Genomic DNA, 11920 nt, shown 5'->3' on the forward strand with positions numbered 1-11920 from the left:
GGATGACCCTTTGTAGGATCAATTGCGAATAGACCCCTACCGATATAATTGTGCAGAGTGGATTTTGTTCTCTTAACATAAGAAAAAAAAAATGTTTTATAAAGCAAATAGACACTGCGTAGGTCTATTGGTGTGGATAGACCCCGATTATTATTATTATTATTTTCAATTTTAAAGCTTTTAAAAGAGTCAAAAATTTCACCAAGATGATCTATCCGCAATTGGGGATCTAACTGCACCAATAAAGCTACAAGGGGCCATTAGGAAATTATGTGATACCACGAGGGGTCTATCCACAATTAATCCGAATAATTTTACCGCATATAATTTGTACATACCTGGACAAAATATGAGACCAATAGAGGGGACAAGTGAGGTATCTCCCTCCTATTGGATAATGAGTTGGTCATCATTAATGATGACCAACTCATTATCCAATAGGAGGGAGACACCTCACTTGTCATATTTATTGGTACCATATTTTGGTTCCTTAAGAAATTTTTTTATTACAAATTATTCACGTGCTTTGCGTGTACCATTATTGCATTGGTTTTGAGTACACATAACAAAAGCGAAGCTCTATGCTTTCTATTTTTAATTCTCTTTAAAAAACGGCGAAATTTCACAAGGGAAATGCATAGAGAGGGCGAGCGGGAATCAAGGGTTTGGAGAAGGCGAGAGTTTTTTTTATTTTATTTTAAAACCGTTCTAATTTTTCACCGAACATTATTAATTCTTAAAAAGTTTGATTTCCCCCCTTTTATTTCTATCTCTAGTTTTGTTTTTTTCGAAAATTTCTCCTCTCTTGTAGGTAACCAGAAACTTGCCACAAAAAGCAAAACCATGGAGTTAGCTTTATGAGGAAGAGGAAGAAGAAAGGTCGGCTCCTCATTAACATTCTATCCAACAATTCTCATTTTATTGTTTAATTTCTACTTCCTAATTTATTTCTTTATTTATTTGTACAGGATTTTGAGACCCCGAACAGCCTTGTGCTCTGGGGCTGTTGATTTGGTACAATTCAACCTCCCTCTTTGTTTTCTTTGGATTCTAGGTTTCTGTTCTTTTTTTTTTCCTTGCTTAATTAGAATGGTATATTTACTATCTAGCAAAACGCCAATTCCAAAATCGAGAACTTTAGGTGATTAGGAAAAAAGTTTTCGTTTTTATGTGCAAGAATCTATCTTTTGTGCAAAAGGATTAAATCAATAAATCTTCTTAGGATTATCCCCTTCATTATTCCAAGCATTTCTTCAGAGAAGGCTGCTGTAACACAATAATTTAACTTAGGATTTTTCTTTTTAAATTCTCCTGACTAATTCAATATTCACATGTGAGATCTTCATGCCTCGGCGAATATTTTTGTCCTAGGAAAGTAATTTATTTAGGGAATTTTGTTGTGAACGATTTATGTATTTTCCTCCTTTTTAAGATGTTTTGCAACTGTATGGAAGTCATTGCTGTCTAATGATGTATCACAAGTGATTATGATAACTATTTTCTGAATGTGGATTCGGAGGCCTTAAATGCTTTGTAGTGCATCACAAAAGTCATTAGGGAAAGTATTTATTTATTTGTAGGAAAACTTATTATGGGGGTAGTGACACAAGTCGGAGCTATTTGTTTCTGGTTTTTTCTGTAGGGTTATCATTGCACCTGGCTGATCTTTAGCTATGGCTGAATTTGAAATTACTGCTTTGAAAGAAGCTCTTTGCAATCAATATATAATTATGAAGAATCTCTATATTGAACTAGAGGAGGAAAGAGAGGCCTCAGCTAGTGCAGCAAGTGAAGCTTTATCCATGATTCTTCGGCTTCAAAGGGAAAAGGCTGCTGAGAAGATGGAATTGTGTCAATACAGGAGAATGGCGGAGGAGAAAATGCATCATGCCGAAGAGAGTGTGGAGATCCTTGAAGAAGTTATTCAGGAGAATGAAATGGAAATTTCATCACTCATGTATGAGCTTGAGATTTGTAAGCAGAAACTAGCAAGCCATGGCATCAAAACACCAGCTGATGGACAAATCAACATATCTGAGGAATGGTCTTTTACCAGAAAGAATGCCCTTACAGACAAGAAAAACTTTCATGGTTTTCTTAGAAAGAACACCTCCTTGCCATCTCTTTTTCAGTTGGACCAGTTGTGCTCTGAGATGCACACTAAATGTGATGAATGTGGAATAGTAGAAAGTCACGAGCATCTGTGGAAACAAGCTGAGGAAATAAACAATACGTTGAAAGAGTTAATGCAGGCCAAAAACACTGAAGAAGCTATGTCTCCTCTGGATGTAGCTACTACTGAAGTCCTCAAGCCTCCATCTATTGACTTTATGACTTCAGATCAAGAGTCTGCTTCATGTTCATGGTATTCAGCAGCAAGTGGTGGCACATCTTTTGAGTCAAAGTCAGGAGGTCTCCGGAAGAAGTTAGATAATCGAGCTGTTTCATGTTTACCTTCTCAAGTTAGAGGTTCAGAGAGTGCACCAGAGTCTGCTGGGGCTACTAGTTCTTGTTTGGAAGCTGAATCAAATGGAAACACAGTCCACCCTGCAAGTCTACATGACATATTTGAAATCTCAGACATCCACAAAGACTGTAAACCTAACCATCCTTGTAACCATGTTTTTGAAGCACCAGTTCATAGTGACAGTATCATGTTAGGGATGCCTAATCTAATGCCACAAGAATCTATGGACTGCTTTCCTAGAGGCGATGACTGGTTGAACAAAGAATTCACAAATGTAAATTATGGGAACAAGTTGGCTCCACCTAGAAAAGCACCTTCATTGCAGCATGGAAGCAAATTGTCTACACCAAGTAAAGTAACCTCTCTTGGTTATAATTGGACTCTTAGTGACCCTGAGGCTGAAGAAATTGGTACTTCTCAGATGGATTTTGAACAGCTAAAACTTTGCCTGAAGCATTTTGAAAAAGAAAGAACTGTAATGCAGGAAGATACTGAAAGATGCAAAGAACAGTTGACATTGTTGAGGAATATATTCAAGCAGCTCGACACAATAGAAAAACTTATAAAAAGGTCGGCATCCAAAAAGCACTCTCCACATGATGACTCCAAAGTAGTCTCGGTCATGGAGGTACTTATCATCTACTAATCAAATCCGAGATTTGCAGTTTAATACTACTAAAACACGTTATCAATCATGTTCTCTCTAATCAGATCAATTGGAACCATCCAAAAATCACGTACCTCTTGCATTTTCACTGCATCTATTCTAATCTCATGTCTTCAGGGAGAGTCTATATATGTCAAAGTTCTCCCATTTTTTTTTCTTTTTCTTCCCGCTCTATTTTCAGTTACTTCTTTCTATAAACAAACCAGGAAAAAAACAAATTATTTGGTTCCCTAGTGTTTCTTAAACCAGTAAAGCTAAACTTCTTCTGAAAATATAGTGTGCAAATCAACCTTCTTACTGAATGAAATCTTACATTCATAATATTTACCGTTTTAATGCAATATTCTTCCATGTAAAGGACTTTTGTTGGGTTATGCTTTCTCTTGTATATCTTTCTGATGTCTCTTTTTACCAACAGGCAATGCTATTCTTTTCGATTTAATTGTTCCATGCTGGTACATCTCAGGCAACACTACCTATTCTTGATCTACTACGGCGAAGGAACCATAATACTTTGTTAATCATACAACTTTTCATTTTTTTGTAATGATGTACATTGTGATCACGTTACATGTATATAAAAAACTGTGTTCAGCAGAAAAGCTTTAAAGTCTCTAATGTGCATTGATTCTCATCTTCTTATGCTTTTGCGATAAAAGATATATCATTGTGTGCTTTTTTTCCTTTTGACTTTTACTCATATTTTCTCTTAATGAAAACTACTTGTGAGGGGAAAAAAGAAAAAAGAAAAATGTTGTAGGTTGATTTGCTCACGACCTTGTTCTCCTATTATAACCTTCGGACCATCCATAACAATATTCCTATTTTAAAAGTTTATCTAGCATGATTGCACATAAAACATGAGAACCATAGGTTAAAATAAAGACAAATATAACTGGTTATACGTTAATCACCTACAACCTAATCTTATTAGACATTTTTTCATATTCCTGTGCTTTTCTATCTCCCTTATGTGTCCTTCAGAACTTTTCCATTTCTTTTTTTTACTGTTTCATGTTGCTAACTACTGGGGGTGCTATTGTAAAATTACTACTTCCGGAACTGTCTATTTGGTGAAGGATTTTATTTTGGATGTGCGGGTCTTTTGGGGTGGGGGGTGATTTCATTTAAGAATGGATACAAAAAATAGAGGAGGTAGCAATGGGTATCATCCTGCTGAGCTCAGTACTGATTTCAGTAAACTATAGCTGTCATGGATATTCTCCACTGTGATGAAAGTAGGCTAGGAAGTACTAACATCTTGCCATGGAATATTCATTCCATCAAGATAATTTTAAACTGAAAGCTACTTGTGAAAAGCAAAAACTTTGAAGTTAGTCAATCTAGTTACAACTGATCCAACGATCTAAGCAATTATAACGAATATATTGGAAAAAGGGGAATCAGTAGAATGCTTTATTGGAGGTGATACAAACTCGTTATGATTTGGAAGAAGAAGGAGAAATGAAGGAGAATTAACAGGAGATTCTGAAATCTCTTCATTCTTAAATATTAATTATCTTTTGGTATAATACATAGACACAGATGTCATCCTTGATATCTTGCTCACATTTTCTGATTAATCATATAAGCACTTAACTGTTGAGGATCATCGTCGCTGTTGTTTGGCTCAGAAGCCTGCTGAAATCAGTCATGTTCTTCCTTCACAGTGCACCACCAAGAACACAAAGGGGAGCCCACCGATCTTCTCACTTTAAATCACTCACAAAGAGGAAAGGGGATTCGCACAAAGGGGTGAGAGCACAAAGCTCACAGTAGCACAAACTCACAGGAGCACAAAGCTCAGATAAGGGTGGGGATCGCACACAAGCTAGGACACAAAGCCTAAGGTCTCTTCTTCCTTCCCTCTTCTTCCCACCACTGAGCTACTACCAACCCTTCTCCTTAAATAAGAGAAGGGGGCAGCCGACACAGGAGGATGGGCTAGGGCATCGAGGGGTAGGAGCCGAGCTACAGGGATAGGAGATGGGACTCCAAGCGGCGGCATCGAAGGACACAGAATGGAGAGGGGGCGGCCGACAGAGAGGATTGAGTACCATCGGGTATGAAGAGAGGAATAGAGAGGGCTAGGGCAAATCAAGTGGGTAGCTGGGCCACATTGTAACGGGCCAACTTATTTGGGCCAACAAAAATAACAACAATCTCCACCTTTGGCCCAAGGTAGTGCACAGAGGAAAAACACGGAACTGCAGGACTCATCATCGCCAAATCATTACCTGTATGATCACAAAGAAGATACAAGCAATGGGAGAGAATACACAAAGTAAACTCAGATCACAAAGATCGGGGTAAGATCACCAAACATACCAAGTTCACAAAGGACTGAACTCTACCAAACGGTCATCGAGTTCAAAGGGAAAAAATCACAAAGCTACTAACAAGCACAAAGCAAGTTAATAGGCCACAAAGGCAACACACAAAGCAAAGGAAAGATTACCCAAAATCAAAATTCAATGCCAAGTCCACAAAGGACCAAACCTATAAGTCTTAGGTTCATTGCACTCAAGGGATTCAAACACATTAAAGGCAAACTCAGACATATTACAATCAATCAAATTGCAATCTCTATATCTCTCAAGTTTCCTAACCTAGTGAATTGATAATCATTCAAATCATGCATGTTATCTATTTCCTGCATATCATGCTCCACCTCATTAGGAATAATCTCATCTTGATTTTCAATAATTATATCTTCAGGATGTGATTCAGGTTGATTAATAATAGGCATTTGCTCCACCTCATTTGGAGCATCATTTTCAGAAATAGGGGCAGGTAAAGGTAAACAAGGAAATTCATTTTCATTAAAAATAACATCTCTACTTATTACTACCTTAAACCCCAGTTCACTCTTATTCCAAGGCCTATAACCTTTTACCCCTTCATGGTATCCTAAGAAAACACATTTCTTAGATCTAGGTTCTAACTTATCAATCCTTTGATGCACATAGCCAGCACTCCCGAAAATCCTTAAATTATTTTTCATCCTCTGTTGAGGATCCTTTGTCACTACCAAAGTGACTACCTTCATGCAAAATTTCTAATCCTCTATTTTTGATGTGACCTAATCTATTATGTCAGAAAACTGATTTATCACCTATCATAGAGTTAACAGAATCAAGCACAGGTTCAGCATGACAAACATACAAGTTATTTTGTTTTTCAGCAGTAAAAATAACAAGAGACTCTTTCAAAATTTTCATAATCCCTTTACCCCATTTTCCCTCCAAACCATCATTTTCTAGAGATGCACAAGAAATCAAATTATAACGTAAATCAGGAACATGCCTAACATCCTTCAAAGTAAATACAGAACCAGAAGAAAACCTAAGGCATACATTACCAGTTCCTAAAACATTGCATTTCTTTTCATTTGCCATTGACACAAAGTCATTCTCTATTTTCTTGTAGTTTGAAAACATGTTTTTAAAAGGAGTCATATGAAAAGTACAACCAGAGTCTACTAACCAATCTGATTTACACAAAGAATCAGATAATACAGAGGTCAAATATGCATAATCACACAGATTATTAATCATGAAAATTTTACCCATTTCGCCCTCACAGACAGCCATATTAGTATGATCATTTTGTTGATTTCCCTAGGCTTAGGACAATCTCTAATAAAGTGACCGGTTTCATGATAGTTATAGCATCTTCTAACTTTAGACCTAAACTTAGATCTACCCCTTTCATTTTTGAATATTTTCTTACTTGATTCCTCATTACTAGCATTCTTTTGGTTATTAGACCTATTCTGAGACCTACCCCTCACATGCATAACCTCACCAGAATTATTATTTCCCCCAGAATGTTTTAAATCTAATTCCTTACTCTTAAGACCATTGACCATAATGTCAAGGGTAACCTCATCTCTACCATACTTAATAGCAGATTTCACATCACTATGAGTCAGGAATAGCATTTAGAAGGACAATAGGAGTGTAGTCGTCTATATGTTTATCACTAGTTAACTTAATATCTGAAATAAGTTTTGTGAAAACATCTAGGTTCTCCTCAATATCCTTAGACATATCCAATCTAAATTTTAAAAAATTTTCAAACAAAAATATTTTACTGGGCAAAGAGGTTTCCAAAATTCTAACTTTTATAATCACAGAGAGATAAGTTCAAATAAATTGTGGAACAATCATTTTCGTTCATTTCCGCCCGTTTATTTTCATTGTCAGAAGTTAAATAAGTCTGACCAACAGCCCTAAAAGACTTCTGTTGAATTAAAATGCATTTTAATTTTTGTTTCCAAATGCTAAAATCAGATTATCCGTTGAACGGAGTCATACCATATTGAATCATACTATATTGATTAGCAGTAGACAATTTTCACATAGAAAAACAAACAGCAAATAGCACGATAATTTCGGTAATTATCCGGCTCGAAACGTGTGAAGCAACTAGAACGAACAAATGAGAAGAACGATGAACACAAAGTTCTTGTTTCAATCTCTTTGTTCTTTCACACGAGCACAAGCAGATATTAACTTCAGCAGTTAAACGCAGCGAAAATAAAGAACCAGTCACCCGAAAAATAAAGCCAGCAACCTTGCTCTGATACCACTGTTGAGGATTGTCGTCACTGTTGTTTGGCTCAGAAGCCTGCTGAAATCAGTCCTGTTCTTCCTTCACAGTGCACCACCAAGAACACAAAGGGGAGCCCACTGATCTTCTCACCTTAAATCACTCACAAAGAGGAAAGGGGATTCGCACAAAGGGGTGAGAGCACAAAGCTCACAGTAGCACAAACTCATAGGAGCACAAAGCTCAGATAAGGGTGGGGATCGCACACAAGCTAGGGCACAAAGACTAAGGTATCTTATTCCTTCCCTCTTCTTCCCACCACTGAGCTACTACCAACCCTTCTCCTTAAATAAGAGAAGGGGGCAGCCGACACAGGAGGATGGGCTAGGGCATCGAGGGGTAGGAGCCGTGCTACAGGGATAGGAGATGAGACTCCAAGCGGAGGCATCGAAGGACACGAAATGGAGAGAGGGCGGCCGACAGAGAGGATTGAGTACCATCGGGTATGAAGAGAGGAATAGAGGGGGCTAGGACAAATCTAGTGGGTAGCTGGGCCACATTGTAACGTGCCAACTTATTTGGGCCAACAAAAATAACAACATTAACATTTAGTTCCTCTAATTCTTTCTATGTTTTTTCTCCCTCTCTGACATCATGAAATTTGCAAGCCATTATTCTAAATCTTATGTTTGCTACTAGTTTTACGAACATAACCACTTAGTTTCATGAAAAAAAATTGTACATAATGACTTTAAGGCTACCAAGAATCACCTGCTGTAATAGTAGAGGATGAAACTCCATGGGCTGAAGTAAATGTCGCGGTTGTATCAACTCCAAGGTAATGCTTTAGTTTGTCTAAATCATCAGCAGCATCTCGCATTGTTGGTCTGTTTGAAGGTGCATCCTGGGTGCAAAGAAGTCCTAGATCAAGTAGCTCTATGATTGCAACTTCCCACATGTTTTTTATTTCTGGGTTCAGACCCCTGATGTTATTCATCAAGGAGGAGTCAACGACCTTACTGAGCTGATCATGATAGTGGTTCTTCACCCATCTATGCAAGCTTAGACCTTCATTGAATATGTCATCTGTAGGTCTCTTTCTTGTAACAATTTCAAGCACAAGAATACCAAAGCTGTAGACATCTCCTTTTGTGGATGCACTTCTACCATATCCATACTCTAGATGATTCACATGCAAACAGATATTCCGCATGAGATTGTATTAACATTTCGTAAAAGAAATTTCTTTAATAGACTAGGCTTAGAAACTGATATAGTACAATCAGCTGAACTATGGATATGCTTATACATTCAACTAGGCTGATCAAAGCGCATTGACAAGAAACAAAATAATACCTGGAGCAATGTAGCCAATTGACCCAGATAGGAGATTAGCCATTGAGTTGCCTGCAGTTTCAGCCGTCATAGTTCTTTCATCTGTTGTCATGACCAGTCTAGCAATACCAAAGTCTGACACAAGAGCAGTCATGTCATCATTAAGGAGAATGTTGCTCGGTTTCAGGTCACAGTGGATGACCTGAACTGGAGAATGATGGTGTAAATAGGCCATCCCTTCAGCGACATCACTGCAAATGTTCACCCTTTCCATGAAGCCCAGTTGCAAACCAGAATGCCACTCCTCTGGGTGTAGATAGCTTTCTAAGCTCCCATTAGACATGTAAGGGAGCACCAAGGCTTTGAAGTCAGGAAGGCTACAGATTGTTATAATCCTCATCAGATTCCTGTGCCGAATCCTCCTCAGAATCTGGCATTCTCTGTTAAAACTTCTTGTGGAGTTTCCAGATTGTATCCGAAGAACTTTTACTGCAACTACACTTCCATCGCTCAATACCCCTCTGTAGACATGCCCAAAGCTTCCGGAGCCAATTAGTCTGCTTTGGTTGAATTCTCCTGTGGCCTCCACAAGTTCTCTATAAGTTATTCTTGGGTAACTTGTTGACAGGTCAATTGCAGATGTATTCAAAACGCCACTATCAGTTCGAAGTAATACAGCTCTGATGAATTTCTGGTAGCCTAGAGCAGATATGATTGTCAGAGAAAATGCTGAGACAGATACTACAGTTACTAGAATGCCCAAGAATGTGTGAGAGTGTATCATGCTTCTCTTCCTATGATCACAGATGGGAATTCCTGGAAGTGATCCGCAGAGATGGTCTCCTTCAACTGATTCAATTGTTAATGAATCAAATATACCACCTTTTGGTAGGGCGCCACTGAAATTGTTGAATGAGAGATTAAGTTTCTTAAGACTGTTGCACTTCTGAAGTGAGGTTGGGACTAGCCCTGAAAGGAAATTGGAGGAGAGATCTAAAGATTGGAGGCTTAGTAGATTTCCTAAGGACACAGGAATTTGTCCTTCAAGCCGATTGTGAGAAAGATTCAATAGTTCAACTGCTTCACAGTTACCCAGGTTCGGAGGAATGTTGCCGCTGAAAAGATTAGAAGACAGATCAATTGCTGATACTTTGTCCATATTGCTTAGCTCCATTGGAAGTATTCCTCCAATTAAATTATCCGACAAATTGAAGTATATTTCCATCGTGGACAAGCTTGCAACTTCTACTGGTATGTTGCCTGTTAGCCTATTGTGAGACAAGTCAAGGAGCTCTAACTTCATATTTCCTAGGTTTTGTGGAACGGGCCCTGAGAGCAAATTGCTGTGAAGAACAAGGGTCCTGAGCTGAATCAGATTTCCCAGAGATGGAGGAATTGCACCAGAAAGTTTGTTCTTTGATAAGTCTAACAGTCCAAGATTATTTAGAACACCAGGAGGAGATGGAATCTCACCACATAGTAGGTTGTTGGATAACCATAGCCTTTGTAACCTGGGTAAGAGAATAATTTTCGAGGGAATTGTTCCATCCAAAAGATTGTCTGACAGATTCAATTCCATCAAGTTTGAAAGGTTTGATATATTTGATGGGATTGCTCCATATATGAAGTTGTCTTGGAGATATACTTGTGAAATGTTGACACTGAGGAGGCCTAATGTTGAAGGTAGTACACCTCCTAGATGATTTCCAGCAAGCTCAAGCTCCTTTAGATGAGTCAAATTTGCAATTGAATCAAAGAAGTAGCTGAGATCGGAATTATGCTCATCACTTGAGAAATTGTTGTAAGAAAGATGAAGTATCTCAAGAGAAGGCATATGCATCAAAATGTTTGAGGGTAATGTGCCTTTAAAGAAATTGTTCTCAAGATCAATCTCTACCATCTGTGTTGAATTGGAAAGCGAAACTGGAATGTAACCTGATAGTTGGTTTAAATAAAGAAGAAGGTTCTCCAAGTAAAGGAGATGATTTCCGATTTCTGAAGGAATGACACCAGTAAATGAATTGTTGGAAAGATCTATATAGCTCAGTTGAGTGCAGTTGTAGAATAAAGAGGTGGGAAGATTGCCCTGAATCCGGTTATTTCTCAAGTTGATATAACGAAGTTCCGAGAGCATTGAAAAACTCTCAGGAATTTCATATCGCACACTGTTCCCAGCTATACTAAGTAACTCTAGCCTAGACAAAGTCCCAAGCTCCACTGGAATGGGACCTTGAAATGAATTATCAGACAAGTCAAGTAACTCGAGGACAGAAAGGTTTGAGAGAAATGGGGAGATAGTTCCTTGAAGATAGTTACCTTTGAGATCAAGCTCAGTTACTCTTCCAGATTCTGTGCTGCAAGTTACACCTTTCCACTCACAGACATGATTCGCCTTGTTCCAGTTACTAAGAGAACTTTGTGGATCAGCAACAATTCCTTTCTTGAATTCTAAAAGAGCTGATTGGTCTGTTATGATGCCATTGGTCGGACGGGAGGGATGAACAAGGGAGGGGATGAGAAGGAAGAGAAATTGGACTAAGGTAAAGGGGGAGAAACCCATTAGATTAACTATTCTAGCACTGTGAGTTATGTATTCTCTCCGAACAATGATGCAATAGAGCTTTCCAAGACTTTAAGTGGATGTCAACAGTCAATGGAGAGTATACTGTGAAGATATTGGCTAATGAGAATGGTTAAAAGGAAATCTTCGTCTATTGAGTGTATCTATACTTCGAAGTGGAAGATTGAAGTTTATTGCACATGATTAAGAGAAAACCCACATTTATCCTCAGAGGGTCAAGTGGTGGTGTGACTTAATAAAATGATATTGGTCAGTAGTATCTTCTCCATTTTCTTAGACATTAATATTCATACTTTTTTTCTTAAGTTCTCTTTAT

General features: G+C 38.1%; 2 protein-coding genes across 3 annotated transcripts; one reads left to right on the plus strand and one right to left on the minus strand.

Annotated features, from left to right (window-relative positions):
• On the plus strand, positions 686-3768 carry LOC109837857. Of its 2 annotated transcripts, none has more exons than XM_020406227.1 (4): positions 686-879; positions 969-1014; positions 1643-3095; positions 3553-3768. In XM_020406227.1, the coding sequence occupies exons 3-4, from the start codon at positions 1674-1676 to the stop codon at positions 3574-3576; spliced, it is 1446 nt and encodes a 481-aa protein (XP_020261816.1). In that variant the 5' UTR covers positions 686-879; positions 969-1014; positions 1643-1673; the 3' UTR covers positions 3577-3768. The 2 variants fall into 2 exon arrangements, with proteins under 2 accessions (XP_020261816.1, XP_020261817.1); XM_020406228.1 differs by having other exon boundaries at positions 1756-3095.
• LOC109837858 (putative leucine-rich repeat receptor-like serine/threonine-protein kinase At2g24130) lies at positions 7318-11826 on the minus strand. The gene is made up of 2 exons (XM_020406229.1): positions 9045-11826; positions 7318-8867 (listed from the first exon to the last, which is right to left on the minus strand). The coding sequence occupies exons 1-2, from the start codon at positions 11581-11583 to the stop codon at positions 8446-8448; spliced, it is 2961 nt and encodes a 986-aa protein (XP_020261818.1). The 5' UTR covers positions 11584-11826; the 3' UTR covers positions 7318-8445.

This window comes from Asparagus officinalis, chromosome 4, assembly GCF_001876935.1.
Source record: "Asparagus officinalis chromosome 4, Aspof.V1, whole genome shotgun sequence".
NCBI lineage: Eukaryota > Viridiplantae > Streptophyta > Magnoliopsida > Asparagales > Asparagaceae > Asparagus > Asparagus officinalis.

Bases quoted from the DNA above. Each gene is read 5' to 3' on its own strand.
- LOC109837857 (XM_020406227.1), top strand. From the start codon at position 1,674: ATGGCTGAATTTGAAATTACTGCTTTGAAAGAAGCTCTTTGCAATCAA. The intron at 3,096-3,552 runs GTACTTATCATC...TTTTACCAACAG, and splicing joins AAGTAGTCTCGGTCATGGAG to GCAATGCTATTCTTTTCGAT.
- LOC109837858 (XM_020406229.1), bottom strand. From the start codon at position 11,583: ATGGGTTTCTCCCCCTTTACCTTAGTCCAATTTCTCTTCCTTCTCATC. The intron at 8,868-9,044 runs GTATTATTTTGT...TGAATCATCTAG, and splicing joins AATTGGCTACATTGCTCCAG to AGTATGGATATGGTAGAAGT.